Source organism: Pomacea canaliculata, linkage group LG6, assembly GCF_003073045.1.
Source record: "Pomacea canaliculata isolate SZHN2017 linkage group LG6, ASM307304v1, whole genome shotgun sequence".
NCBI classification, from domain to species: Eukaryota; Metazoa; Mollusca; class Gastropoda; order Architaenioglossa; family Ampullariidae; genus Pomacea; species Pomacea canaliculata.
The window spans coordinates 19,161,360-19,187,424 of record NC_037595.1 but is presented as its reverse complement, the minus strand read 5'-3'; the positions used below and the strand labels follow the sequence as shown (position 1 = coordinate 19,187,424).

At 38.5% G+C, this 26,065-nt stretch overlaps 1 protein-coding gene and 1 long non-coding RNA gene across 2 annotated transcripts in view; both read right to left on the bottom strand.

Annotated features, from left to right (window-relative positions):
- Window positions 1-711: 711 nt before the first annotated feature.
- Window positions 712-1,892, bottom strand: LOC112566498. Its single transcript, XR_003099605.1, has 2 exons — window positions 1,754-1,892; window positions 712-1,121 (listed from the first exon to the last, which is right to left on the bottom strand). It is a non-coding gene; the product is annotated as an uncharacterized LOC112566498 (long non-coding RNA).
- Window positions 1,893-7,096: 5,204 nt separating this feature from the next.
- LOC112566220 (suppressor of lurcher protein 1-like) overlaps window positions 7,097-26,065 on the bottom strand; it is a 30,046-nt gene continuing 11,077 nt past the window's right edge. Inside the window, exons 5-10 of the mRNA XM_025242261.1 lie at window positions 16,133-16,328; window positions 12,718-12,908; window positions 12,457-12,495; window positions 11,725-11,896; window positions 11,336-11,535; window positions 7,097-8,720 (exon numbers count right to left, since the gene is read on the bottom strand). Of these exons, the coding sequence (XP_025098046.1) occupies window positions 8,581-8,720; window positions 11,336-11,535; window positions 11,725-11,896; window positions 12,457-12,495; window positions 12,718-12,908; window positions 16,133-16,328 (938 nt within the window). The 3' untranslated portion in view covers window positions 7,097-8,580. The remainder of the gene's footprint in view (window positions 8,721-11,335; window positions 11,536-11,724; window positions 11,897-12,456; window positions 12,496-12,717; window positions 12,909-16,132; window positions 16,329-26,065) is intronic.

Genomic DNA, 26,065 nt, shown 5'->3' with positions numbered 1-26,065 from the left:
ATTCTCGCATGTGTGTGACTGAATATATCCATGCAGGTCTGTGCACGCATGTGCAGCATGTGCTTGCAAATGTCTCCGAAGCTTTATCTTTCTTACCACAGTGTGTGTGTAGGAGTGTTGCATGTGTGTACGAGTACCTGTACGTTTGCGTCATGAATGTGAATGACTGCGGGGAGTGTGCTTACACGTTGGAGCCTGTGTGGAAGTCAACATCAATGACACTGTACTCTGAATTTAACACATTTCTGTGGATTTAACAGTACAGACGGTTTGAACAATATTTTCTCAGACTGCCAGACAAACTGTTGTCAGAGGGCAAGCGTCAGTAACTCGATCTCGTTCCACGTTCAGTTTTTTTTTTTAATTTGTAATTTTGTCTGTATAAACCCTTCCGTGTCTGTATTTTCCCACCACGCTGTCTTTATGTAGTTTTTTTAAAGGCTTTCAGATAATAGCTCAAACATATTATTTCCATTTGTTGCAATTTCCTGGCAGACCACTGAATAGGTTAGTGCCATCACAGGCTCAGGCAAGGCAGGACAGGACATGACATGACCTTTGCGAAAAATACTTTTTTCCTCCACCGCGAACATCTGTAAAGTTAGTGGGGCAGTGTAGCAGTGTGCATAGCTCCATCACACGATGGCAGTTTCAAAATACAGTGTTTATATAAATTACACACATACACACACAAACTCAAAGACAAAGGCATTAAATAAAAAAAGTTGTTTATTTGGAAAAAAGCGACGTTCTCTTCTAGCTCTCATGATATTATGGCCTGTATTGTTCGTTTCTGCGCATTTTTAGATGTAAGTGCCATCTTTCTGACCGTAGCCAGGGTAGCAAGACCAGGATAATAGCCGTTGTAGCCTTTTCCGTAACCGTTGTTGTATCCGAAACCATCATATCCGCCTGGATAGTAGTCTCCCTTTTGGAACCGTAACCAGGGAAGTAATTGCCGAAGCCAGGGGCGTAGTTGGCCTTGTTTCCAAACAAGTTATCTCCATTTACCAAAGGCCAAACTTTCCGTAGTCGTCAGCTACGTTGTTCTTAGCCACAGGAAGTGAGAGGTCAGAGGCAAAGGTCGTAGCCATGACAGAAAACAGAACCAGCACTGCCTTCTGTTTAAAACCAAACAAAAACAAAACAATGTTAATGAAAACGCATCAACAACGAAACTCGTAAAATTAATATTATTGGCTATGAATCTCATGTACATCATTGTGTATCTTGTTGCTGTTTTCCTGCTTCTCATCCTAGAGTCTTTGATTAACCGGCAATCATAAAGGGTACGAAACTGCTGAAAAATATTAAGCTACTCGCTAGCGTGCTTGACACTACACAACTTCCATGGAAACAAACAACTACACACCAAGCCATTTTAATACTCCCTGAAATATCATAGAAGAAATATTGACAGTCCATAAAAAGCGTTCTTTAGTATCTTTTTTTGGCAAGGAGCTAACGGACCAGGTAGTTAGCAATCAAAACGGATAAATGTTGCCAAAATATAAAAATAATCATATTTTTCTAACATGATCTTTTTATTGTATTAAAGTCCTTGGTAAATAACACAAGCACATACGCACAGACAAAAAAGAGGATATAAGGAGGGAGAGATAGTGTTTTTGTTGATATAAAAGAGAGAGAGAGAGAGAGAGAGAGAGAGAGAGAGAGAAGAAAGAGAGAAAAAAAAACAGTAGGAAATAACAAAGAATGAGAGATAGAAACCGTTTTTTTTTCCATTTCTTACCATTCTGATAGAAGTGATCTTCTTGAAAGCGAAGCAACTCGCGTTGGTGCAGAAAGTGATGCTAAATTATCGCTTACTCGCCCTTAGTTTCTGGCTTCCTATATATATCTCCAGTCTCCCCGACATAACATTTTTTACCATCATTATCAATTCTCCCTGGGACTATTTGCGACACTAATTGAATGCGCAAACACTCAAAATATTTCGCAGCAGGAGTTCCCACACGGAAGTGTTTAGCTCGAGAGGCCAATAATTTTAATGGTCGGCCACTGACGCTCCAGTTGTAGGAGGGGCAGGTGAGAGTGAGTTGTAAAAACAATAAATCAAAAGCTTCCAGCTGTTTAGTGGAGCATAAACAGTCTGAACTGTCAAACAGGGAGGATGGGATTGCAGTCAACCTGTCCGATCGGTGTTTAATCAGCTTACTCGCTCCCCACGATGCAGTCACCATGGAGACTTACAACACAACAGGAACAACGTGGACAAGCAGAAGGCAAGTCACGATACGGAGATTTATGTAAAGGTCACGTGACTATGGTGTCCCACGCTCTAGAGACGTTGCTCTGTCTGCTTAACGAAGACGATTTAAAATGTTCACACCCAAGAGTATTTATGTAAAAACAATTTATACAAATTTTGTTTCTCAAGGGCTTAATACATATTCAAGCCAGACATACTACTTTGCTGAAAAGTGTTCAGACTCAGAGAAAATTACAAGTGGTGTTGAAGTTTGTCTTTCTTTTTCTGGTAGATATCTCGCAAAATATTTTTCACTTTTCTATAATGTACTCACTTGCTCCTCTCTTCCTTCCTCCATTCACTCACTATTCATTCACTACTATTCTCTTCTTTTTTTTTAAACTTCATTCTTCCAACTTTCCACTCGCTACCTGACTTAAGACTGTCGGTCTGCATCTTTCTGTCTCTCCTTTCGTCTGCATGTTTGTCTTCATATGTTTATGTCATTAGAAGTCAGAATACTTTGAATTAACTAGCATTTGCCACAACATCTAGATAAAATTTCTACATTATTCTAACCCTTATCAACCTGAAGTAATAAACTGCACGAAGTGAAACACTATTCATTGTTGGTTTATGGACACACAATGTCTAATCACGAGCTGTCGTTCATTTTCGCAGACAATTTTTAACACATAAGAGAAGTTAACAAACAACTACACCGTGAGTATGGAAATATAAATAAACTTTATTGATCTTCAAGCTCGCTTTCTTACGCAAGATTTAACAATGTCTCAGAATCTTACGAGTTTCCAGAAGAAGTTTGTCATGGCGAGATTGTTACTCAGTGTTTCGCTCACACAAATGTGAAATCGGTACACATCATGAGTCTTAGCTACACACCCAACAAGAAGTCCCATATTGAAAATCACATAAAAACGAGTTAACTGGAGATGGAGTCGTCAACGATGTTGTTTATGAACGAATGGCGGATATTATTATTATTAGTGCGTTCATGTATTTTTCTGGTGTTGTACACAGAACTTAACACACATCTTGCGATTTCAAAAAACATGGATGTCAGTGTGTTAATTTGAATAGTGTGTTGTTAGAGACAAAACATGTAAACACTGCAATAAAAATGTAAACCATGGAAAAAAAGAACAACAGCAAGTTCAAAAATAAATTAATTAATAAAAAGTAAATGAAGGAGAGATAGACGACAATTACATAAACACTTCGAATAGATGCTGACTGGAAATTTACCTTGTCAGAGATCCGTTGAAAAAGCAAACAGGTCCATATACTTTTATGGAGGTTTCATCAAGGACTGAAGCAATAATTAAAGTAACTGAATGAGCTGCAGAAAACTATAAGAAAAAATGAGAGAAAGAATGAATGATAGAGAAAGAGAATAAACAATAAATGAAAGAAAGAGCATAAATGTCTCTCTGTGAACATTCAAAACTAGTATTAAATGTTTCTGACTATTGTTTTATCAAATAAACGTTCAGTGTTAATGACTTAAACTGCAAGTCTAAGGTCGACAGTACATTAGCAGACTTTGTTCTCTATTTTACTGAGTAGGAAACAAAACTTCTTAATTTGTATTTTTTATTGTTTAATATCGAGGACATCAAACCTACAACCTCCCCGCAAAAAAACAAACAAACAAACAAACAAACAAACAAACAAACAAACAAACAAACAACAAAACAAAAACAAACCTGAATTAATGAAATCTCAAATGTACACAAGTAGAATGTACGAGAATAGAATATTGAGCATGTGCAATAAGGTAGCAATGTAAGAATACGAGTAAAAAGAATGTTAGGGTGTGGGATATCTAGGTTAAATTGTGAGGATGTGAGCTAAATTTAGCCACACGAAAAAAAAAGAATCAGAACATTAAGAGGAAAATAGAATGTTACCGGTTGTTAACGTGAGAAATATACTTTTATACCATTTGCATCATTTACTTGGGGAAAACGAGCGATGAAGGATGAAAACGTACAGGCGCGCCTCTCTCTCTCTCTCCCTATCCCCCTCCCTTCACATGCACACAGAAAGAGATTTGTGCAATCATTTATGTCCATAATTTCTAGCCTGGTCTGGTCAAAATTTCGAACGGATTTCGATTTACAAGACGTTCACATCATTTTGACATTATGTTGACCTGAGTTTCGAGTTCAGGATTTGGCCAACTGTAAAATGCAGACAATGCATTTATTACCATTGGGCAGAACAGACTTGTCTTTCCATAGAATTTCTATTGACATGGATTAATTTAGGAATAAACTACAAGAGCTGCGAAGGGCAAAATTTTTGACGAAGTGTCATTTTGTATGTGTGTGTGAGCGCTAATAAAATCCTCGGGGGACACGACCAGAAATGGGTTTAACAGTCACTATGAACATAATAGACAACTACACAAATTCACAAATATTCTTTAACATCACATAGTCACATTTTTTTTAACAATTTCTAAGAAAATTATAAGCTGTTTTAGCTGCATAGTAGTTCTGTAAAAGGACGCTTCTATAAGCAAGCAAATAAGTATTAAAAGAATTAAAAAGAAATATTTAAAGCAAAGATTGTCAAATGTAACTAGAACTAATTACAGAGCACTCTACATTATTTAGGCGAAGGATTTTAGCAGAAAAATTGGATTTAAAACTAAAAACAAATTACGAAACAGGACTAGTCAGTAAGAGTGAATGAATGTCTTCGCCACTCTTTTTTCATACCAATGAGAGCCCACACGTATGGTACTCCAAAAAAGGTCCTTCCATATTGTATTAGCTTTACAATGTGGATGGGCTGATGATAAGGGGAGAAAAGAAAACCCTGAAGAGCCTGGTCCTGATACAAGACCCGAACCAAGAATTTTGCGATCCTTGCTGTAGTCATGACAAGCGAGCATTTTACCGCTGCGCCACGGGTGACCCTCGAGCATTGACCTTTGTGCTGAGGGCAGAGGAGTGTGATGGAGGTGTGGACACGCTTGGCTGGCGTCAGTCTGCATTGCCACAAGTCATCAATCTCAGCAATGAAGAAGAAAAGCCTCTGCTGGCTTTTGTTGTTTTTACAGCAGTCCCATGGCTAACACATCAAAGCATACACCATGTGCAATGAACTCTGTCACCACACGAGAGGGGACGAGGTCATTCCGTCTACCTGTTAGAACTGGTTCTAAGTAAACATAGCAATGGTACCTTGATTTTTACCATAATAATATATGAGATTCAATTAATATTAACTTGTAAAAAAATTAGGAAGCTATACTGACTCAAACCCACGCTTTGCCTTTCTTTAAAGTCTTACGAAAATGATTAGAATATTAGAGAATATTATTCTCTACGAGTTTTATCGCTCTATTGAATTTAGATTAGGTTTATACACTCAATCATGCATACGGCGCCTGAAACAGCAATGGATACTGTCTTTCTCACACACACACACACACGCACACACACAAAATATTTACACCAGTAAAAATACAGAGATGCTGCTCAAGAGGTTTTCAATGTGACGAAAAGGCGTCACAATCATTTAGTACAAAAATCATTCATGCCTCCTATCACCACTGTATGACCAGTCTAATGCTATTACAGAGAGACATAGAGACTGCTTCAAGACTTACTCGGAAATATCTTAGAGCCAATAAGGATCTCGAACTCAATGTCTGAAAGGCAACAGGCTTAATTTGTCAGCATAGCAAAACAAAAAAAAAAAAAAAAAGAGAAAGAGCCGCTAAGAAAATCCCTTTGTATCATGTCAGAAACTGTAGGCGTTATAAGAACACAATCAAATCAACAAAATTAATTAATTGGACTGAGGCGCCGACTTTGACTAACCCGTAACTGACCTTTGTCTCTTACAGTGACCTGTTTGGTTTATTTAAACACTTGCCACAAATACCAGCCAAATGCTCGGCAACATAAATCAGGCAAAACACGTCTAGACCTACAGCAAAGTGATGGAGGGTCAAAGGTTAATTGCTACACATTAAAACACAAAAACACCAAGTATTTATGTGTTCATTCTTTGCTTCAGCATTTGACTGAAAAAAAAAACCTTGAACAAAAGACAGCATTTCATTCTTTTTTATGAAAGTTTGTAAATAAACGTTGCAATGATAATAATATTATTTCTATTAATAATGATTATAATAATGTGGGAATAGATGTTTACATGTTTACCGTATATATGAAACAACGGACTGCAGACAGAACCTATCAAACTGGGATCACAGCTTCTGTTGTTTAAGCCGTCAGTCGGCATTTTAGTTGCAGATTATTTCTGCAAATTTTACTATTAATAAAACTCACTCTAACAATTTAATTTTCCGATCTTTAGCGGCAGGAGATAAGAAAGGTAGAGGCGTCGCATCAAGCAGTGGAAAGACAGAGAAACACATACACCAAAGACACATTATCTATATGTCATCTTGAAGCATCTCAAATAAAGTATCCTAGGAATGTTACAAAAAGAAGCTCAAATAGTCAGAGTCCCAAACAGGTAAAGGAATTTTGAAAGTAAATTTTAGTCCAGGTAATGCAAACTTAAAATGCTGAATTCGCAACAGGGTTTTATAATCTCTTTGTACCCGTAAATAATTTAAACAGTTAATTGGTTTTTGAAGAAGGACATATCTCCTTAAGGAAGAACCTATTTAAACTTTTGCTTAATTTTCAACTCCATCACAGTATCTTCAAAACTAGTTGTTGTTTACATACTGGCTTTGACCTACACTACCTTTTATGTAAGAAAACTTAATTTATGAATTCAGTAAAGTGTCGTTTATTAAGGCTTTTTTCTGTAAGTAAAGTGAGTACTGAATAAATACACGTAAACAAAAATTATCTAAAGTCAGACAACTGCGACAGGTGGAAGTTTTATTCATACCGCGTGGAACTGCATTTTGTACTTAAATGATGAGGATACATGATAACAAACAGCCAGCCATCCTTCAATCTAAAATCAAACTGTACATTTCAAACTACAACTGATGAACTGTTATTCAGTTCGTCTGTTCGACTAGTTCATCCACCTCACAGTTCCACTCGTACATAGTCGCTCAGCCATCCGTCCAGCCACTCCATTTATCCACACTTCCATTGCTGGGCATGTTCTCCTGTTTCTCTTTCTTTCCTGTGTAATAAAAGGCTGTACCTATTACAGGCCACCATCGTGAGCTGAGTTTTACAAGAAATGGACCAAGGGTAAGTCTTTGTAGCCTTTCTCTTGTTGGTATTATGTTCATCATTCTGTCACTACATGCACGGGACAGTGCGATTTCAAAATTAATCGGAAGAGTTCTACTCAACACCAGTAACACACGATAAACTGACAAACAAACAGACAAACAAAGAAAGAATAGATATAATAAATAAACAAACAAACAAAACAATCAGTAATTAATCAAAAAAAAAATAAATAAATGGCGGAAAATCTCCAGTGACCAAATAAATAAGATAAAGAAAAAATTTAAATAATAAAACGAATAAATGAACAAACGAACAAACAAACCAGCGAATCAACCAGTATATCAAAACAAAATCAACTTAAAATTTGCAATAAGAATTGGAGCTTTACAAAGAGAAATTCGGCAGTGTACCGAGTTAGGGCAGATAATTAATACCCGGGAAAACAAAACCAAAAAAGCGAACGAGTGAAAACATTGGACGCCAGTGAACAAGCAGCAGGCAAGCGCGAAGTGAGCGCAAAAATATTGTTGATAAACATTGTAAACAATCAATGAGTCCTCAGGATAAACATCAGACAAAACATAAAGCTATCAACCATACATTTAAATAGGTGATGGCAGACAAAATCCTTCTGAACAAATAAATAACACGCACGATTATTTGGATGTAGCCGGTAATCTTCTTGCATTCAACAGGTTTGAATTTTTTTTTCTAAACAATCAAACCAGATATATGATTAAGCTGTACCGCAGTTTTTTTCTCATAGAAAGTGTGGGTGGAAAAGTCTAGAAGGAAGTTCTCAAACAAGTCAGTCACGACACCATAACAAGAGATAATTAAGTACACAACCTGTTTTGATATATGAGAAGGTAAATTCACTGAAACTTTTGTTGTTGTTGTTGTTGTTGTTGTTGTTGGATGTTATTAGAGTCCGAAGATTGTGAGCATGAAGCGATGTCAAAGGGCAAGGGTTCAGGGTTCAGGGATAGAAGATCACTGCATGCGGAGTCACTCAGGCAGAACACGGTGAACAACAATTCAACCACGCGCACTCACACACTATTTTTTTGCTTTGTTTTTGTATTTTTGCTCCGTGCTGCTTGCTTTCACTCCGGGCCACAGTCACCAGAGGGCGCTAACACGTGAGCGCGCAAGTCATCACAAGTGAAGAGTCCGTACAGGGGAGATAATCAGCAGGGCGGTGATAAAGGCGAGTACGACGATCGACGGAGATGTCTGCAGGGAGGGTTGGCTGTCGGCGGCCGTGGGGTCCACCAGCTGTCCAGTTGGTGTTCCTCCTGAAAACAGGAACAGCGCCAAAATTATTCCATCCACTCTTAAGGTATAATGAAGAGATTTAGCTGATGATACGAACTCTCTTATTGATGGAGGTACACATGCTTTATGGCGTGCTACGTGTTTTCTGTTTATTGGTTCTAAACCATGAAAAAAGTAGATTGACTACGACTTTTTCCTAAAATAAAGAGAAAAAAATAAGTGAGTACTTTTATTACAAGTATTCTATTACAAGTATTGTGTTGACATTAAGAAGTTCCGGATATTGGGTGTCAAAGTGCTGTCTGAGGCCTGACAGCAGACGACAGCTTTGCTGCGTTGGTTTGGCAGATTGGAAGCAGGTCAGAGATACAGGTTTGTCTGGTAGCTTGCTGCAGATGCAGCATGAAGCCATAGTATCGGTTAGGGTTTAACCGTCGTAACGAAATTCTGTCTTTGAATGTGTGATTGTCCTGAAGGTGGATGTGGTAATACCACCCGCACTGTCTGGCCATGATCTTCCCAAGTGTTTCAAAATGGCGACTTGAGATGTCCAGCAGACACTAACTGGACAGGTCAAGGTTCAAGCACGCAGCAAGCGTGGTAAAGAACAACCCCGGGAAGTCGTCTGACCTACTACCCTCTACAAAAATAAACAAATAACTTAGCACACTACTTAAGTGCTACAACTAGATAGAAAAGGCAGAAGAAAACAAGCATAAAACGCAAGGAAGGAATTAACGAATATGAGAGAGAAACTCCAAGCTAAATCAGAACGAATGCCTAGCGAGTAGCTGTGTTTCTGGTCTGTTTGGTAAATAATGTTCATGCTCCAGAGTTGTGTCCCCTTTGTTTTCTTCACCTAATGTTTGCTGGGTGAAAAAACAGAGAATGTGATGCTATCATTATGTATTCGTTATCTTAATGTTTCTGAAGGTATCAGCAATTAATATTGAAACTTTCTATAAATCTAAGAAATTATTCCCCTTTAGCACTCCTAGAAAGAAATTGAGCGCAAGGTTGGCAATATATACACAAAGTCAAAGTGTAGAAAGTTAGTTAAGAAGGAAGCAATCGCCTCAGGTGCAATTTACAACAAAGTTGTAGTCCACATCATGTCATGATGTCTTGAATCTGTCATCTGTAAGCATAATATAACATAAGGGGCTCCAGGCAGTTAAAACACTCCTTTGTAACAACTGCATGAAGAAGCCCTGGATTCAGATTTCGTCTCGGGACACATTGTATGAGAGCCTGTTCGAAGGGCTGGCAGTCAGGGATTCTCCAGGTACTCCGGGTACTCTAGCTTCCTCACCCCTCCATCATCCCTCTCTTTCTTAGCGCAAAATCGCCTCAAGGTGGAGTCACTTTCCTACTAAGCCCACCAAAACAAAATACAAAGAAAGTTGGGAGGAAAATGTTAGAAAAACAAAACAAATTTCAAAAGCGAGCGACCGGCAGTAACTGTCCCAGCAGAAAGCTACAAAGTGTAAACATTTCCCTCTTCTTCAGCATTCAATATTCAGGACATATTCATTCGCAGTTGTGCAAATAAAAGCCGCCAATACATCACAGAAAACTTTCATTATTCTCAGCGAGCATCGTCTGTAGAGTATTAGCTACTTTTTATCTCTTTTCTGTTAAAAAAATTGTATATTTACTTCTAACCCTGTACTGTAACTTAAAGTATTATTCGTAATTGTGTGAATAACAATCCAAAATAGTCGTTCATCGGTTTCTCAATCTCGTCCTTCTTAGATATTGTTACATTGTCGGGTATCGTTATTAGATGTAAAAGTGAGATTCATCGCACTCTCCTTTATCTTCATTATGTAACTTGTAATGACTTGTAGCAGGCGTTACTCAGGCATCTCTAGTCGCCATCCCAGCATCCCATGCAGTTTCCAGTTACCGTGCGATGCAAGAAACACCAGCCAAAGCTCTTACCAGTCTCGGCAAGATAAAACGAAGAAAAAAGAAATAGCATCTGAACACGCAAGCATAATCATCATTAGGGTTTAAAAATACCGAAATCGAAAAAAAAAAAAAGACATTTGATGGCTAAGGAGAAGAAGATCTTATCAGATTAAATTAGCGCTGGTTAGAAAAAAGAACAAAAAAGGTGACAAAAACGAAAAAGGAAATAGAATGGCCAAATTAAGGATGTGTAATCACATGGTGTCTCCAAGAACTGCTCGCATTTTTAAAAGTGCTGAATAATCAAGGATCCCACGAAATGAGGCGGTCACATACATAAAACTGTTTCGTTTTTCACTCCTTTTTTTAAGGAATACCTGAGTACTTGAAGGTAATGGCTGGTGGAATAAAAATAGAAATCGTGGTTTAATTAATTAACTTTTTGCTTATTTACTTTATTTTTGGTCGATGCTTTTCTCTCTTCTTGCCCTACGTTCTTTCTTTTCTTTTTTTATGCAGTTCTATCTTTCTATCTCTGTGCTTTTCTCTATGTCTCTGTTTACTTACATATAATACATACAATCAATGTCAAAAGATAAAATTTTAGAAAAGATATTCCATTCTCTTTACTCGGGCATACTTTATCTTTTGACATTTTTGTATGTAAAGCTTGACAGCTATAATCACAAAAGGTCATGAGTCTGAACGGATGTATTCAAACCTTGAAATTGATAGAAGGCTTCAAATCCATGTGCATCATAAATCTCGTTTGACTTGAAGGTGACCCGGAAGAAGACGCCGTCAGACTCGACCTTGTGTTTACTCTGCGACGCCAGCCCGCACATCCGGTACAACTTCCGGTCCTCAGTTTCGTGGAAATTGGAGAAAGAAACGTAATCACTTTTGGTGTTTTCCTCACACCTGGTGACAAAAACAAATATCTGTTTTTTATTAGTTCTATAAGACAAAGATATTTAATAGAAAACGTGACAATGGCTGTGGATGCAGACAGTATTCCGAACATCTGGCATAATCAACATTTAGCTATCCACATGCTCAATCTCAGATTCGCATCAACAACGAACAGAAATCCTACCACTGTTTGCTTACCTTGGTCCAATGCCGTCGACATCAAAGGTAAGAAATGTGATGTGAACCCGTTCCTTGCCCTTGCCATAGAACAGGTATTGGCACTCGGTATTGCGCGGGTACAGGCCCGGGTAGTTGGGGGACCGGATGTGTCCCTCAGGTTCATTTTTGCTGACATAACTAAAGGAGCAAGCTGAAAAGGATGCAGGTAAAAGTAATGAGCTATACATTTTTTGTAAATATTTGGCTGTTACAATCTGATTGTCATCTTTTTGTCTATTTTCAGATGTATGAGTTAGGTCCCTCGGGAAATAAACTCCGATACTTTCAGTGAAAAGGATTTCAATGAAAAGTGTAGACATAGCTTAAAGGTGTACAACTGACATCTCCTATATACATACAAGGATGAAACATAATGTGATAAAAGAATAAAAATGTAACAGCATTTGCACGTGAACGTTTAAAAAACAACCAAAAGAAAGGAAATAAACAACGAATAAATAAATGAAAGATAAAGATTGTCACAGAGAAAGAAAGAAAATGATTCATCCTCTTGTTTTAGATTGCAAGGGGAAAAACATGCTATCTATCCATCAATATTTCTCTCTGTCTCGGTCATTCACAAGCATCCATAAATAAACACGCTCTCTCTCTCTCTCTCACTCACACAGAGAAAGAGAAACACACTAATGGAATGACCGAAGAGAGGAGCGACCAATTAAAACTTAAGGGCAGCAACCCTCATGTACCTACTTCCTCTTTCGTCCTGCTGACCTGTGTCAATGCCGAAATCTGAAATGCACATAAAACTTTTTGTTACCACATTTCTTTGACGAGAGGAGGAAAACACTCAGACAGGTTAATTACCCGAACACACACACACACAAACGCAAGCACTCTCAAAAAAGAGTTATAACTCTCTAAACAAAGCCAGTTATCAATCAGTTATCAATTAATCTGTCTTTAATTTTTATCTATCTGTGATAAGAAGCTAAACGATTTGTCGAGCATTACTTGTGACAAACTCGTAGTTGGCGAGAAATCCGGTGACAGTCAAGGAGGGTCGGCGTGAGCGGAACTCAACCGTCATGGTGTTACTGTTGGACATGAGTTTGGGGGGCAGCTTGGACCCACAGTATGTGCCCAGGGCCTCGTTCCGACCGTTGATCTGTATGTAGACTGACACTGTGTCTGAACCTGTACAACTGTACAAGAATTGTGTGAAGTGAGCTGATGACAGCAGCACAACAAAGTACTTCACATACAGCTGAGCAAATGTCCAGACACTCATATCTGAATTCGCACACACACAGACAGAAACATAGGCACTAAATAATCTACATATATAGGGGAAAAAAATACACAGATACGGAAAAATGAAATTGTAGGCATGAAGACAGGCAGTCAGAAGACGAGGATGAGGCACTGATGATAAGCAAACACAATTATAGGCACCAACGCAAATATAACCATAAAAATATACAAACAATAGTCATAAACAGAGAACAACACGAACATAAACACAAAACACAACTAAAACGTAAAAATAAACACAAACATAAGGATTGTGTAAAATTTCAAGGACAAACAAAAACAAATGTAAATACAAACAAAATCGAAGGATATGTAGAAACGGAAGCACAAATACAAACTTAAAACAAACATTAGTATAGAATTAAGCTGAAACGCAAACAAGTCAGATAATTAAAATGGTTAAGCAGTCCAAATACTAATTGCAATTAAGTACTGAAGTCTGTGGATGTAAATTAATTATGTATCTGTTTCTCTTCTTTACTACCTTATTTTTTCGTCTTCTATCAATCTTTCACTGTAGTTTAACACCATACTATCTCTTCATGGTGATATGATATAAGATCTCACCACAAAAATTTAACAGTGTATTGTAATTGTGTTGTGTCTAATACTTTGTTTTCTTCCTGTCAGGGTTAGGGTATGACTAACAAACCAAGTGGAGGAACAATCATTTTAATGGATATGAAAATTAAGTATTTAGTAACAGCAAATGTAACTACATCGCCTCGTATAAAGAAGCGGACTACCATCTATAGCAGTCCCTGCAGTCTTGAGTCTTGCCGCTCAGATTACCTGATGACCTGGACTTAAATATTTCCGGTTTGTGGCCTGAGAGTGTTTTGGAATAAGAAAAAAAGTTTGAAAGAGTAGCTCCGACTGTCCACACTTAAGCGCGAACCTTGATTAGGTGGAAATGGCGCGGCAAGAATCCAACATGAAAGCCCCTCATCTACACATCTGCAAGCACCCTACAAGCTGACAGGTCTGTCAGAAAGAGGGAGGAACACAAGGCACGAGGCGGTCAATACAATTGTAGGTCAGGACTTGTACAGACTGATGGAGGCTGTAAATAGAACCATCACCAAGACCAACCAGAAGGGAGAGAGAAAAAAGTTCGATATGTCAAAAGTTATTCGCACATCTGCTACTAATTGAAGAAGAAAAAAACTAAGTTTTTTTATGAGAAAACAATGAAATTTAAAGAGAAAAAGAATGACAATGATAATTTCTCACCAGTCGGGATAGGGGGAGGGAGAACTGGTGTGAGAAACAAAACATGGTTTTTAATCTAGAACTCGTTCTTAAAAAATGGAGAACAAAGTAGACTGAATTGGCAAACTAGTAAAATTACAGCAAAAATATAAGAAGAGATTAGAATATGAGGAAAGGTAAGCAGTTATAAACTCATATCTACGGTTCCTGAAGTCGGGTTCGAATATAATAAACGTAGTTATTAAACTGTCTTTATAGAAAGTTTCTAAAGTCAAGAAGTATGTAATAAAAAGCTTTACGACAATGAATTTTTATGCAAGATAATTGCCTGTCTGCTGCTAGGTTCAAGCAAGAGTCAGCGGAAAAAGGCGCAGAGAGAGAACATAAAAGAGAACCTGATAGAAAGAAAAAAAACTCCAGTGGATTATAGGATCATTTACGCTTCATCAGATCAGTTATCATCAGTCCCTTCCCCACAACTCTAGAAGACAAATGTATCTGAACTGAATTAAACAAAAGTGAACTGGACAAAACTGAACCGAGGTCAGAGAATCTTATCCCAAAAGTAGTTTGACATCAGTGATCTCAGTATATCACCACATCTTGTAGCATTGGAATGTTTAAACTTTTACGGCAAATACATGTATTTCCCCCTTAATTCCTTCCTCTGTCTCACTATCTTTGCTTTTGTTTTTCTTTTCCGAAAAAAGCTTACTTCGTGTTCCCTGTGAATTACGTCCCTTTCCTAGTTGGCACTCGTGCACAGACACATTAAAAAATGGCGAGGCGAAATAGAGGGATTTATCAGAAACCTCACGATGACTCGATCGTTTGCCGCGGGGCTGCCTCCTTCTGTACGGCCGCTAGAACAAAGCCAGAATTGCATCTGCTTCGCTTCTTCTGATGAGCTTTCCTTTCCGCCCTGGCGCTGCTGATTAAACTCTCCAAAGGGATGCTGGGATCGGAGGACAGTAATGGCGGGTGTAGAGGAGGGCACTTGAGGCGCCGCCTGGCGGATGCAAGCGCCAATCATTTTCATGGAGGGACCGATGGATCGTTGCGAAGGTGATGAAAGCGGAGAAGAAGCACGATGAGAGCAGCAGTAGAGACAGAGAAGGAAGCAGGTAGTTCGAGGCCAATAAAGGTAACGCGGCTATCATGGCTCCTCGGAAGATGGGTGAGTGATTCGCTCTCACCCCATCGCTTCGCTGGAGTCCACTTTATTCAAACATGTCAAGCAGGTTAAGTGGCTGCCAAGCGAGCTAAGGTGAAGGTCTCATCCGATTGGCGCGTGTGGCGCATGCGCTGCAGACAATTTACCCAGCAGCAGGATGTAGAGGGTGCTTACTGGATCACGTGACTAGAATCGGCAAGCCAGTGGGTGTGAAGATCAGGGATACATTGCAGCCACTGGGAAGTTCTTTCACGTGCGTGTCATTCAACGCCTCGATTTTCCCCTCAAACAGCTGATACACATTGGTATTTACAAACATGGCGACAGGAGGATGCTAAATAATAGTTGATACACCTTTATATGTTTGTACGTGTAGCTGTTTGTATCAGTACTTTAATTAATTGACATGCATAGTGCTTTAAATAATTTGGATAACACTTTTTCGATAACGTGCATACACTCTAGTATATTATGTCTGTGGTTTGTCTGCTCAGTTGTGTGTCTAATAGAAGCTTGGACCTTTCTACACGGAAACAATACCTTCATGTCTGTCTGTCTGTCTGTCTGTCTGTCTGTCTGTCTGTCTGTCTGTCGAAAGTGCAAGATTGCTTACAAGTGAGAACAATATATATCTGTGTGTGTTTTGTGAGGAGCATTGTCATTACGACATGATTAGCCCGTCCTCCAGTACAAGTCTAGCAAAAGCTCTAGTCACAAGTAGATACTCACTCTACAGGCGCCTTGGGGTCTCCGGAAGGGTAGTACAGGTCAAAGTGCACGAACTTCAGCTGCACCCTCTCGCGCCCCACCCCTTGAAAGGTGAAACGGCACGTGAGGGATGGCGGGTAGGGTTTCGGGTAGGAGGGGCTTGATATTGTCCCGTTCTTGCCCTCCATGCTGCTTATGCTGCCTCCACATCGAAAAGCTGCAATACAACACATAGCAGCATTGATAACATATAATGAAACAGTGTATTCCACATTTACGATACACGTACATATTATATATTACATATAAATAAACACATTAAGCATTAAGCATCTGCCATGGTCTCGATTGAGGTCTTTTCCACAATAAGAAATTCAAATAACAGAGTCAAAGAAAAGAAAAAGGGAGGTGGTAGAAGGATCCAGTATGTGAAATATGAATGAAGCAGGAATCCCTACAGATGTTTTTGGGTAGCCAGCAACTAACAACAATATTTAGAAACACCTCTAGGGGGTAATCTTTACTTCGATGTTAGAGGTCGATCCATATTTTTCATATAAGCATACTATTCGAGATTTCCTGATTGCGATGACAAAAAAACTTTTTGAATTCCAACCATTGCATCGATGTATAAGTAACTTTCATTACGAAACAAGGTTATTAAAAACTTACTAATAAATTGCAAAATAACTGAGGTAATTTCCTTTCCTTCTTTTTAAAAATACTTTTACATGTTCACATTTTTGTGACTGTGGATTAAAAAAGGAATTCAATTTGTTCTGACAAGAAAATCCGTTTAAAAGTTCTTAATTTAACTATTTTTAATTTTTTTTTTTGTTTACATTTTTACATTAAGCAAGGAAAAATTAATATGCTCTTGAAAGAACCCTCCCTGTTATTAAGAAGTTTGAAATATCGATGATTTTGACAGTTAAAAATTATCAAAGATTCTAATTTTGTGAATTATTAAGCTTGGTGTCCATAGTAGGATTACTGAATAACTTTTTCGTAATTTTCTTTCCTCTACATACATTTTTCTTCTGTTCATTCCTTCCTTCGATAATTTATTCTTTCTTTCGTTTTCTTGTGTCTTTCATTTACAAAAATAGCCGGCATCTTGTCATTACTACACTCTGCACTCTGCTAATGGACCCTAAACTTCAAACATCCCATCCAGTGCTCTAGATATTGCCTGTCCTTCAAAGCAAACAAGATGGTGTTAAGTTCATTTTGGTCGCAGCGCCGTCTGGCACGCACTTGCGGGTTGACAGCCCACCCTCTCTACCCGTTGCCACTAACAAGTCAATAATCAGCTGGCGACTCATCAAGCGTAGGCTACTGACAGCGGGGTTAATTACAAGACGAACTTGTCAATTTGGCTTGGGCTGGTCCGACCTGTCAACTGCTCCCCCCAGTCTCCTCCATCTTTACCTCCCACCAGCGACAGACTCTATAGTCACCCAGACGTGTCAGTGCCAGGACAAGGAGGTTCAAAAGATTAAAGAACCCGACTTCAGCAGCAATTAGATTCTTTCTGGAAAGTTATGGATTAAGGGATGAACGCCTGTGGCTGTAACTTTGGATTAAAGGTAAAACTTTACTGAAGCCATCTTAAACCAAACCACTATCCATGAGACTGGAAAAAGTTCTTCAAATGCCAGACATCCTGTGATGAGATAGGTCTTCATTCGGGTTGTCCACAATTTCGGCTAATGGTGATCCCGGTAAGTTTAAGTAAGATTAATCTATTTGTGGCTAAAAAAAAAAAAGTTTTCTAGAGAACGATGCACTGAATCCCAGTAGGTACAAATTAATTAAGAAAAGACAGTCAAAGACACTTGTAAAATATATTCATTTTAGCTCAGTGCTAACGGTTAGTAAACTAGCAAGAGTCTATTGACTTTCCTAGCTCTTAGTCTCTAAATATTAAAGTCATCTCATTTCGATTTTTCAAAAAAGGTATACATCTTAATTTTTTACAACCAATGTGAGGATGGGAAGAAAAAGTGAAAATCGCCATATAATAAGTGTCAGTAATGCCGGGATACATGCGGTGCAAGAAGGGAGGTAATTAAAAGGATGGATGCAAATTACTGGAGTCAAACACAAGGAAATTTAAGGGGAGGGAAATCGACAAACCGCACACGCGTCGTACCGAGTGGCTAGCTTGTGTTGTCATGGAAACTACAATCTGTGTGTCACTGTTCTACGTCCAGTAATTTCCGTGACAGCTTCATAACAAGGAATTTCCTTGTCACGTTTGCAGCTAGTTATTTCCCTGTCAGCTTCCCTAGCGACAATATTCCGTGTCACTGTCCTGACATGTAACTTCCGTGTCACTGTCAACAGCCAATCATTTTTGTGTCACTTTCCCTGTTACTTCCGGCGGGGAATAAGTTCCGTGTCAAAGTTTCTGGCGAGTAATTTACGTGACATTTTCGTGGGAAGTATGTTCGTATTGTTTCCGATGCAAATTATCTCTGTATCATTTTTGCGAGTAATTTATATGAGACTTATCCGCTCCAGAAATATCCTTACAAATGTCTAGACTTGGGTAATGTCCACGTGACTTTACGAATGAGTAATTTCTGTGTCAATTTCTTTGCGTATAATTTTGTGACACTATATCGACATTTAATTTTTTTAAAATTATCCTTTCCCTAATATTATTCGCTAAAATTCCACACGTGGATCGTAGTTAGAGAAGATGTTATTAATGAACCCGCTTTTATCTCCCTGAGAATTTAATTAAGTGCTGTTTTGAGCTCTGCAAGTACGAACAACGCTTACGTATCACAAACGCTTACGGAAGGGCACAGAGTTGTCCCACCAAAGAAGGACACTGACAATTATCTTTAAAATAATAGTTCTATGATCTTGCATGGAACTCCAGCAGCAAACCCTGGTAATACACGCTGCATGTCATGGAGTTGATGCGCAAAAACCCTAACCCTCCAACCTCCAACCTCCAACCCTCCAACCTCCAACCCTCCAACCTCCAGCCTCCAACCCTCCAACCTCCAACCCTCCAACCTCCAGCCTCCAACCCTGCTTTGAAATGAATGTAAAGCAATGTAGTGTGGGGTGGGGGATGTGAAGGCCCGAGGTCATCAAAGCTTTTCCCTCTACAGTGTATTCTCTGCTGATGCTAGTGCGCCCCAAAAGACACTTTTATTTTCAGAATGTTCTTGAAGGATTACATCTCGTGTCGCCGTGTTACTGCGCGAACAGTCCTTGTAGCCTGCAGCCCCGGTCAGTCCCGGGTCATGGCGTTTACGGCAACGAGGATAGAGTGAAGGCCGCCATTATCCTCCAGGCGCTTTGGGCGGATCTGTCATTCAGGTCCAATTTTCTGGCACTTCTCCTGTCTTGTTCCTGCCGCTTTTAAGATGTCATATTCCTGTCTGCTGTGTCAACGCCAAAGCTGAATGAACTGCTATTATCCGACAAAGTACAAGACACAACAGAATCTCTGACGACATCTGAGCTGGTCAATTCGGACAACGAACCCCCCATGCATTTATTTTGTACTTCGTGATAAGCTTACATTAGTCAAAAGCTAACATTTTAGAGTCCCATAAAGTGTTAAATAAAATAATTTGCTACAATAGACGCGATCATACATTTTATGGTTCTTTATAAAGCGAATTTTTCTTGTCGGCACTGTTGTAATGGAAGCAGTAATACCTACTATACCAACTAACAACAGAAATGAAGATAAAGAAGAAGAAGACGATGACAAAGAGACAGTGATGAGATGGAAGATAAAAAAAGAGATAAAAGAGTAGAAAAAAGAAGAAGGAGAAGAAGACAGAGAAAGAAAAAGAGAAGGAGAAAGAGAAGGAGAAAGAAAGCTTTACGCGACGATATAAAGCAGACATGAAAAAAACCACGTTTCTCTCTCTCTCTCTCTCCCCCGTTCTATGTCTCTCTCCCCTTCCATAGGAAAGTAATGGAAAGGGGAGGTAATCCCTTTGCCACTTAGCCTTTCCCAGCGCTGGACTTGATCTGTCCGAAGGCAGTGACCCGCAGTTATCGATCTTGCGGCCCGTGCTTCTCCCAGTTTCTCGCCTCAGTGTTTCTCGCGCCAAGCGATCGACAAGAAACTTTAACCCGGCTGGGCTTTCCTACAAGTGACCGGCTTGTCGGGAGGACTATGATACCACCCTCTTACAATTGGCTGGGAGGTATTCAAACGAAAGACGGGGATGAGAGAGAGAGAGAAGGAAAGAGAGACGGCTATAAAAAAAACAGCAGTAAACACTCTCGAGTAAACAGGAATGACACAATAAGAGAAAAGAAATAAAAATTTAATTTTATCAAATCATTATCATCCAATTTGTTGATCTCTCTTTACGCAATATGACTTAAAGATATTAATGCTAAACGAAACATTCACCAGAAGAAAAGTTGTGATGCAGTAAACATAGTTTACAAAAATGTATTTTATAGAGGAGAGACAATATTCAGACGTTGAAATTAGTTTTCTTTTGTATGCAAATCAATCAATGGTTCTGAAAGATTCCTAACACAGGGCAAGATCGTGCACAAATGAAATTTTCTAGAAGATTACTTGCACATGAATATGTTTCACGTGTCATGAATACCGAATTTCACGCGTAAAACTGCCTGAAGCAATCCGACCGGGATTTCATGGACTAGGGGGGCAAAAAAAGCATGGTGACATATTGGACAAGAAAGGAGAAGAAAGCAAGAAGTGGGATGAATAATAATTAGTTTTCTGCGCGGGCTGAACGCATATCTGAATCCATCAGAAATACGACCAAGATCACCACAACCTTCACCTAAAAAAAGAAAAAAAAAAAAATCAGGGACACCACCATCATCTTCATCAACAGCATCAACAACAACGTCAAAGCGAACAAAATCAACATCAGGAAGAAGAAGCAGAAAAGGATGAAGAAAAAGAGGAAAAACAAAGTGCTCCGTGCAGGCTATTTATTTTACAAGAGAGGCTGGAGAAAACCGATGAATGCGAAAACAAACTAGATTCTACATTCCGTTCACTGCGTCCTCCACAAAAGAACGAGGACTAGGGCTTGTCCGTGGCAGAGCCTAGCTTTCCGCTGTTTACTATCTCTGAAATCCAAAAAACTTACTCGCACATTCCATTTGAATGTTTATTTTTTTTATAAATCACTTGCACCTGACAATGTGGAATGAAACACATGTTTCTGGTGTGGCTTTTTCTATTCACTTTTTCTATAATTTTTTTTAAGCTTGTGACATACGTTTTCTCATAAAACGATTTGCCCAGAGCTCCATGGTACACGATTGCCTTGGTAACGGATTTTCGATGCACAAAAGACCTCGATCAATGGGACATTCATCACCTTGCTCGTTGAGGTTTTACCATGGAAACCCTTCCTCCTATCTCAAGCGCTGGCGTGTAATCTGTAATTAAATAAACAGAAGCGGCGTGTGTTCTTGTGCGTGAGTTTGTGAGGCAGTGAGTGAGCGAGGAAAAAGGATCAATCAGTTCAAATCCCTTTCTAATCACCCAGCAGATGTTGGTGTATTTATTTATCACATCATCTAAAATTTTTACTGCAGATGTAGATAGTAAAGTTCTTCTAAACTTTATCACATTTCCCAAAACATATTTCGTGATTTTTTCAAAATGTATAACCAGATCTCGGCTGAAGAAAACCATTTTCTTTACTCGATACAGGATTTTCACTAAACAAATCCTCCCACCCCTCAAAAAAAAAAAAAAAAAAAAAAAAAATTAGTGAGAGAATTACACCTAATAATGTCTTGTTACGGTCGACATCGCTTTCATGGTTGAGTGACCTCAAGAGAGAAAGGAAATCAATGAATTTCGTTCTCGATTGAAGCCTATATATATCTCAGGGACCTGATTCTCATCGACGTTGCAATTTATAGTCTGCTACCATCCCTCCTTTTGTCCCAAGTTAACTAAGATCTTTTTTCTTGTCATTGTAGTATCGCCCCTTCCACGCTTCAGTAGACTGTTGACAATTTACGGCCTTTAATCTCTATTCTAACGTATTATTTATTAAATGATAACATTCCATCGACTGTTATATCATACGATTAACAAAATTAAACTGAAAAGACATTCAGGGTGTCTACAGGTTATTTGTGCTATGTGTGAGTGTATGTAGTAGCTTGAATGCACGAAAATTCATTTCTAAATTTAGCCATATGTAGGTTAAAGCTCAAAAGTGTTTGCTGTTGTATGTAAGCGAGCATCATTCAAAGCCCGATATTCCTCTTTCCTAATAATAACATAACGATCACGTGATGCTTTTTGTCGTAATACTAGTTTTAGTAAGTGTTATATTAGAGTGTTGTCTCAACAGTCTCCACTGTTGTGATACACTGTTATGTAACAAAAAGAAAGAAAACTAGCAAACGATACCTACCCCCCACCCCCACCCCGAAACCCACTCAAAAGATGTAACGAAAAGAATAAAAAAAAAAAAAGAAAGAAGTCAAATTGAACAAAATTAAAAGAAAAGTCAGGCTGAAACAAAATGAAGAAACGAAAACAAGAAAGAAACAAAGCTTGATGGAAATTAGCAAAAAAAAAATTAAATTTAAACGAAAGAAGGAAAAAAACCTGAGTGGAAGCACGAAAGAAAGTAAACAAGAGCAAAAGAAAGAAGAAATGAACAAATAAAAGAACGAAGAAAGAGCGAAAGAAACAATATAAATAATAAAGGAAAAAAACCGAAAAAGGGAGGAAGAGAGGAAGGAGGTCTTCAGTTTCTACGAGACATAGCCAAAGTTGAGTGAGCTAACATCCAGACACCAGGTACTATGCCCATGTAGAGTGAGCTTCAAGCCAAACACATGGTTGTTATTGTATTTAATATTATTATTTGCTACTATGCTCAGATGTAACAACTCTAGCATGATCGAATAGTAAGGGTAAAAGTTCAAGGGTCATGAAGGAATGATAGTGTGTCAAGTTACGCTAAAAAATCTACTTAACTATAAAGAAGTATATATTTAGTAAGTAATAATAAAGGAGAATGAAATTTTAATATAAATAAAATATTAGTATCCGAATAAAATAAAACAGACAAAAATTGTCATCATAATCTTGGTGACACGTTTTAAAAAAAATAGATAGAAATTAAATAGTCTAATAAAATAAAAAAATAATTTGTTTGAGTTAACGACTTTTTTTCCGAAACTTGGATGAATTTCCGAGAATTTAAAGGAAAAACGGTGGACTGTGAGAGTAAGAAAGACAGAATGTGGGATAGAGGACAACGAGGAAGAAGATGATGAGGATCAGGGAAAGACAAAAGAAGACAAAATAACAGGACGTGGCTGTAATGTAACACAGCAGTAGCCTCCCCTGTCTGTAGTCCAAGTACAAAAAGTAACAATGTTAACAAGGTTGGAAATTAAATAAAAAAATGTGGCTTAACAGTAACAAGGTTTTGAAAATGCAACTTTTTTATAGCTAAGCAATTACGTAAAAATAAATTAAGGAGAGAGAGGGGAAAAGTGTAATAAAGGACAGTTTAATTACTGTTCGTAAAATTCTGTTATAGCAAATACAGGTCATCTGAAGTGTACATCCATCTTTCCTTCATTTCGTGCTATGAGAATTAAAAAAAACATAGAAAAATAATATTTTTGATGAGAAAAATCTTACCATTTTCGATTAATATTCTTTATTCTGGAGTCTGATTTATGCTTGACACTGAGCAACATCCGATAAACCAGTAAAATAGTGCTAGAATAGTTGAGGCTATCAAATAATCATACAGGAAGACAGAGGTAAACAAAATAAATATAATATTGATTATAAACCGTGGTTATTCCCCAAAAATGTTTGAACGTGGATTTCAGATTTGATAAGTAAATGCATGTTTTGCCGTAATGATTTTGTTGGAAAAAAGTGAAATAATTTTGACAAACAAGATTATGTAACATCAACAAAAAAAGTAGTTTCAAAATATTCTAACAATCTTCGTAGTTAACAAAAAAAAAAAAAGGACAAATTGAAACAGATTTCGATTACGCAATTCATTTCTCTTCAGATTACATTTTTTAGGAAAGATGGGCATAACAGACACAACTTCATCAATAGAGTTCTTTCAAAACATTCTCATTCCTATTTCTCCAGGGCTATTTGCGGTGAGCACTACACTAAGCCCTATCTCACACACTTCATTATTATTTTTTTATTATTTACATGTTCAGACAACAAGTCACGTGCAACTGTGATTTGCGTGACATACTGTGTTTATCTAGTATGTTGAATGTAGACCTTTTGGCATCCAACAGAAAGATAGTCTATTAGATGTCAGAGGGGAACATCTCATAATAATGTCAAGGAGAGATATCAAAGGTGGTGTTCAATGTTGCTGAAGGTCAACAGACCTGTTGTTGTAAGTAGATTACGAAAGAAAGCTGGAAAGAAGAAATGGATAAAGTTGGAGGCATCTCAGGGGAATGGAAATCTTTGTTTAGTACAAGCCAGGCCTTGCTTCAGACTTCTACTATACCATCACTAAGAGGAGTGTCTCTGATATGTTTACTATCTGTATAATGAAAGCAAAATATATTGCTACCAGTTAAAACTGAGTCTGTATTATTATTATTATTATTATTATTATTATTATTATTATTATTATTAAGCGGAATTATAGCAGTGAATACTAGCGATGTTCTAAAATATTTTTTCGTGCAGCAAAGTTTTTCTTAAACTTCTGATTGTCAGCAACATATAAAAAGAAAATATTTCTTTCACACTAGCGGCTCTGTGCTGTTAGTGCTTCGCTCACTCACTCCTTATTTCTCTCGGTATGTTTCATAGATAAATATTAGAGAATGTGAGAAAATCCTAGGTGAGCACATCAACCAGAAGATAGCAAAAGACAGATACAAGATGTTGTTGGACATATTATCAATTTTATCCTCTCATGTTGTGAAAGTAGTGATGTAGATGGGATGGCAAGTATCGCACCGCAGAACTTTGATCTTAAAATGTCAACAGCTTCGATCACGTGAACAGAATGATTAAATTACATGATAGCACTAATTCTAAGACCAAATAACATACAATAAGTATTCATTAAATTCAGCTGTTTCTGCCACTACTAACCACTCCCCTGCAACCCCTTCCAATCCTTTCCCACTTATTGCTGCCTTCCATCTCTCGACAACAACAACAACAACAACTAAAACTTATTTTAAAAGGCTGTCACATAGACAGCACTCAGTGGTACCTGGCTCCGGAATTTGCTTCCTGTTGTCCACTCTCAGGTGTGCCACCACCAGGCAGGTAAGCAAAACACTAAGAAATACTCCTCGCCGAGAATCCTGTGACATTTCTCCCTGTTGCCAAGGCGACGGTAATCGGGACTACACTGCTTATCCCTTTCGGTCAGATGAAAACAGTTGGAAGGCACCACCACCACCACCACACGGGCGGCTGCTGTCTCTGCGCCCAGGAACAAGCCCCACAAACCTCCTTTTTTTTAAAATGTCCAATCTGCGCATTCAATCCGCATTAACTGCTTTTAAAAGATCTGTATATAATTTTTCCCTGTTCTTTTTTTTCTCCTGTCTTCCTCGCCGACAGAATCCATTGTGGCTCCCAGGACACAGCGTCGCGACCTTTTTGTCCGAGTAATCCCTCACGTTGGCTTTTGGCGGGAAGGGAGGAAGAAGGACCCTATTTTAAGACCACCTGACAAAAGAGAAATAAACGGTCTTCGGGACCGTAATATGCACGTCAGAGTCCAGGCCTTTCGCTTCCGCGGGCGCCTTCTGATCGCACAGCCTGCCGCGCAGCTAACATATTTATCGAGCAAAGGGGAAGACGGGAGGGAGGAGGATGCACTGTGCCTTAGAATGTGCTCGGCTCCTGCTGTCGCTGGGGGTCTGTGTAACGTGCAAATCGCACGAGCCTTCACATCGGAAGAACTCGCAGACACCGCCGGC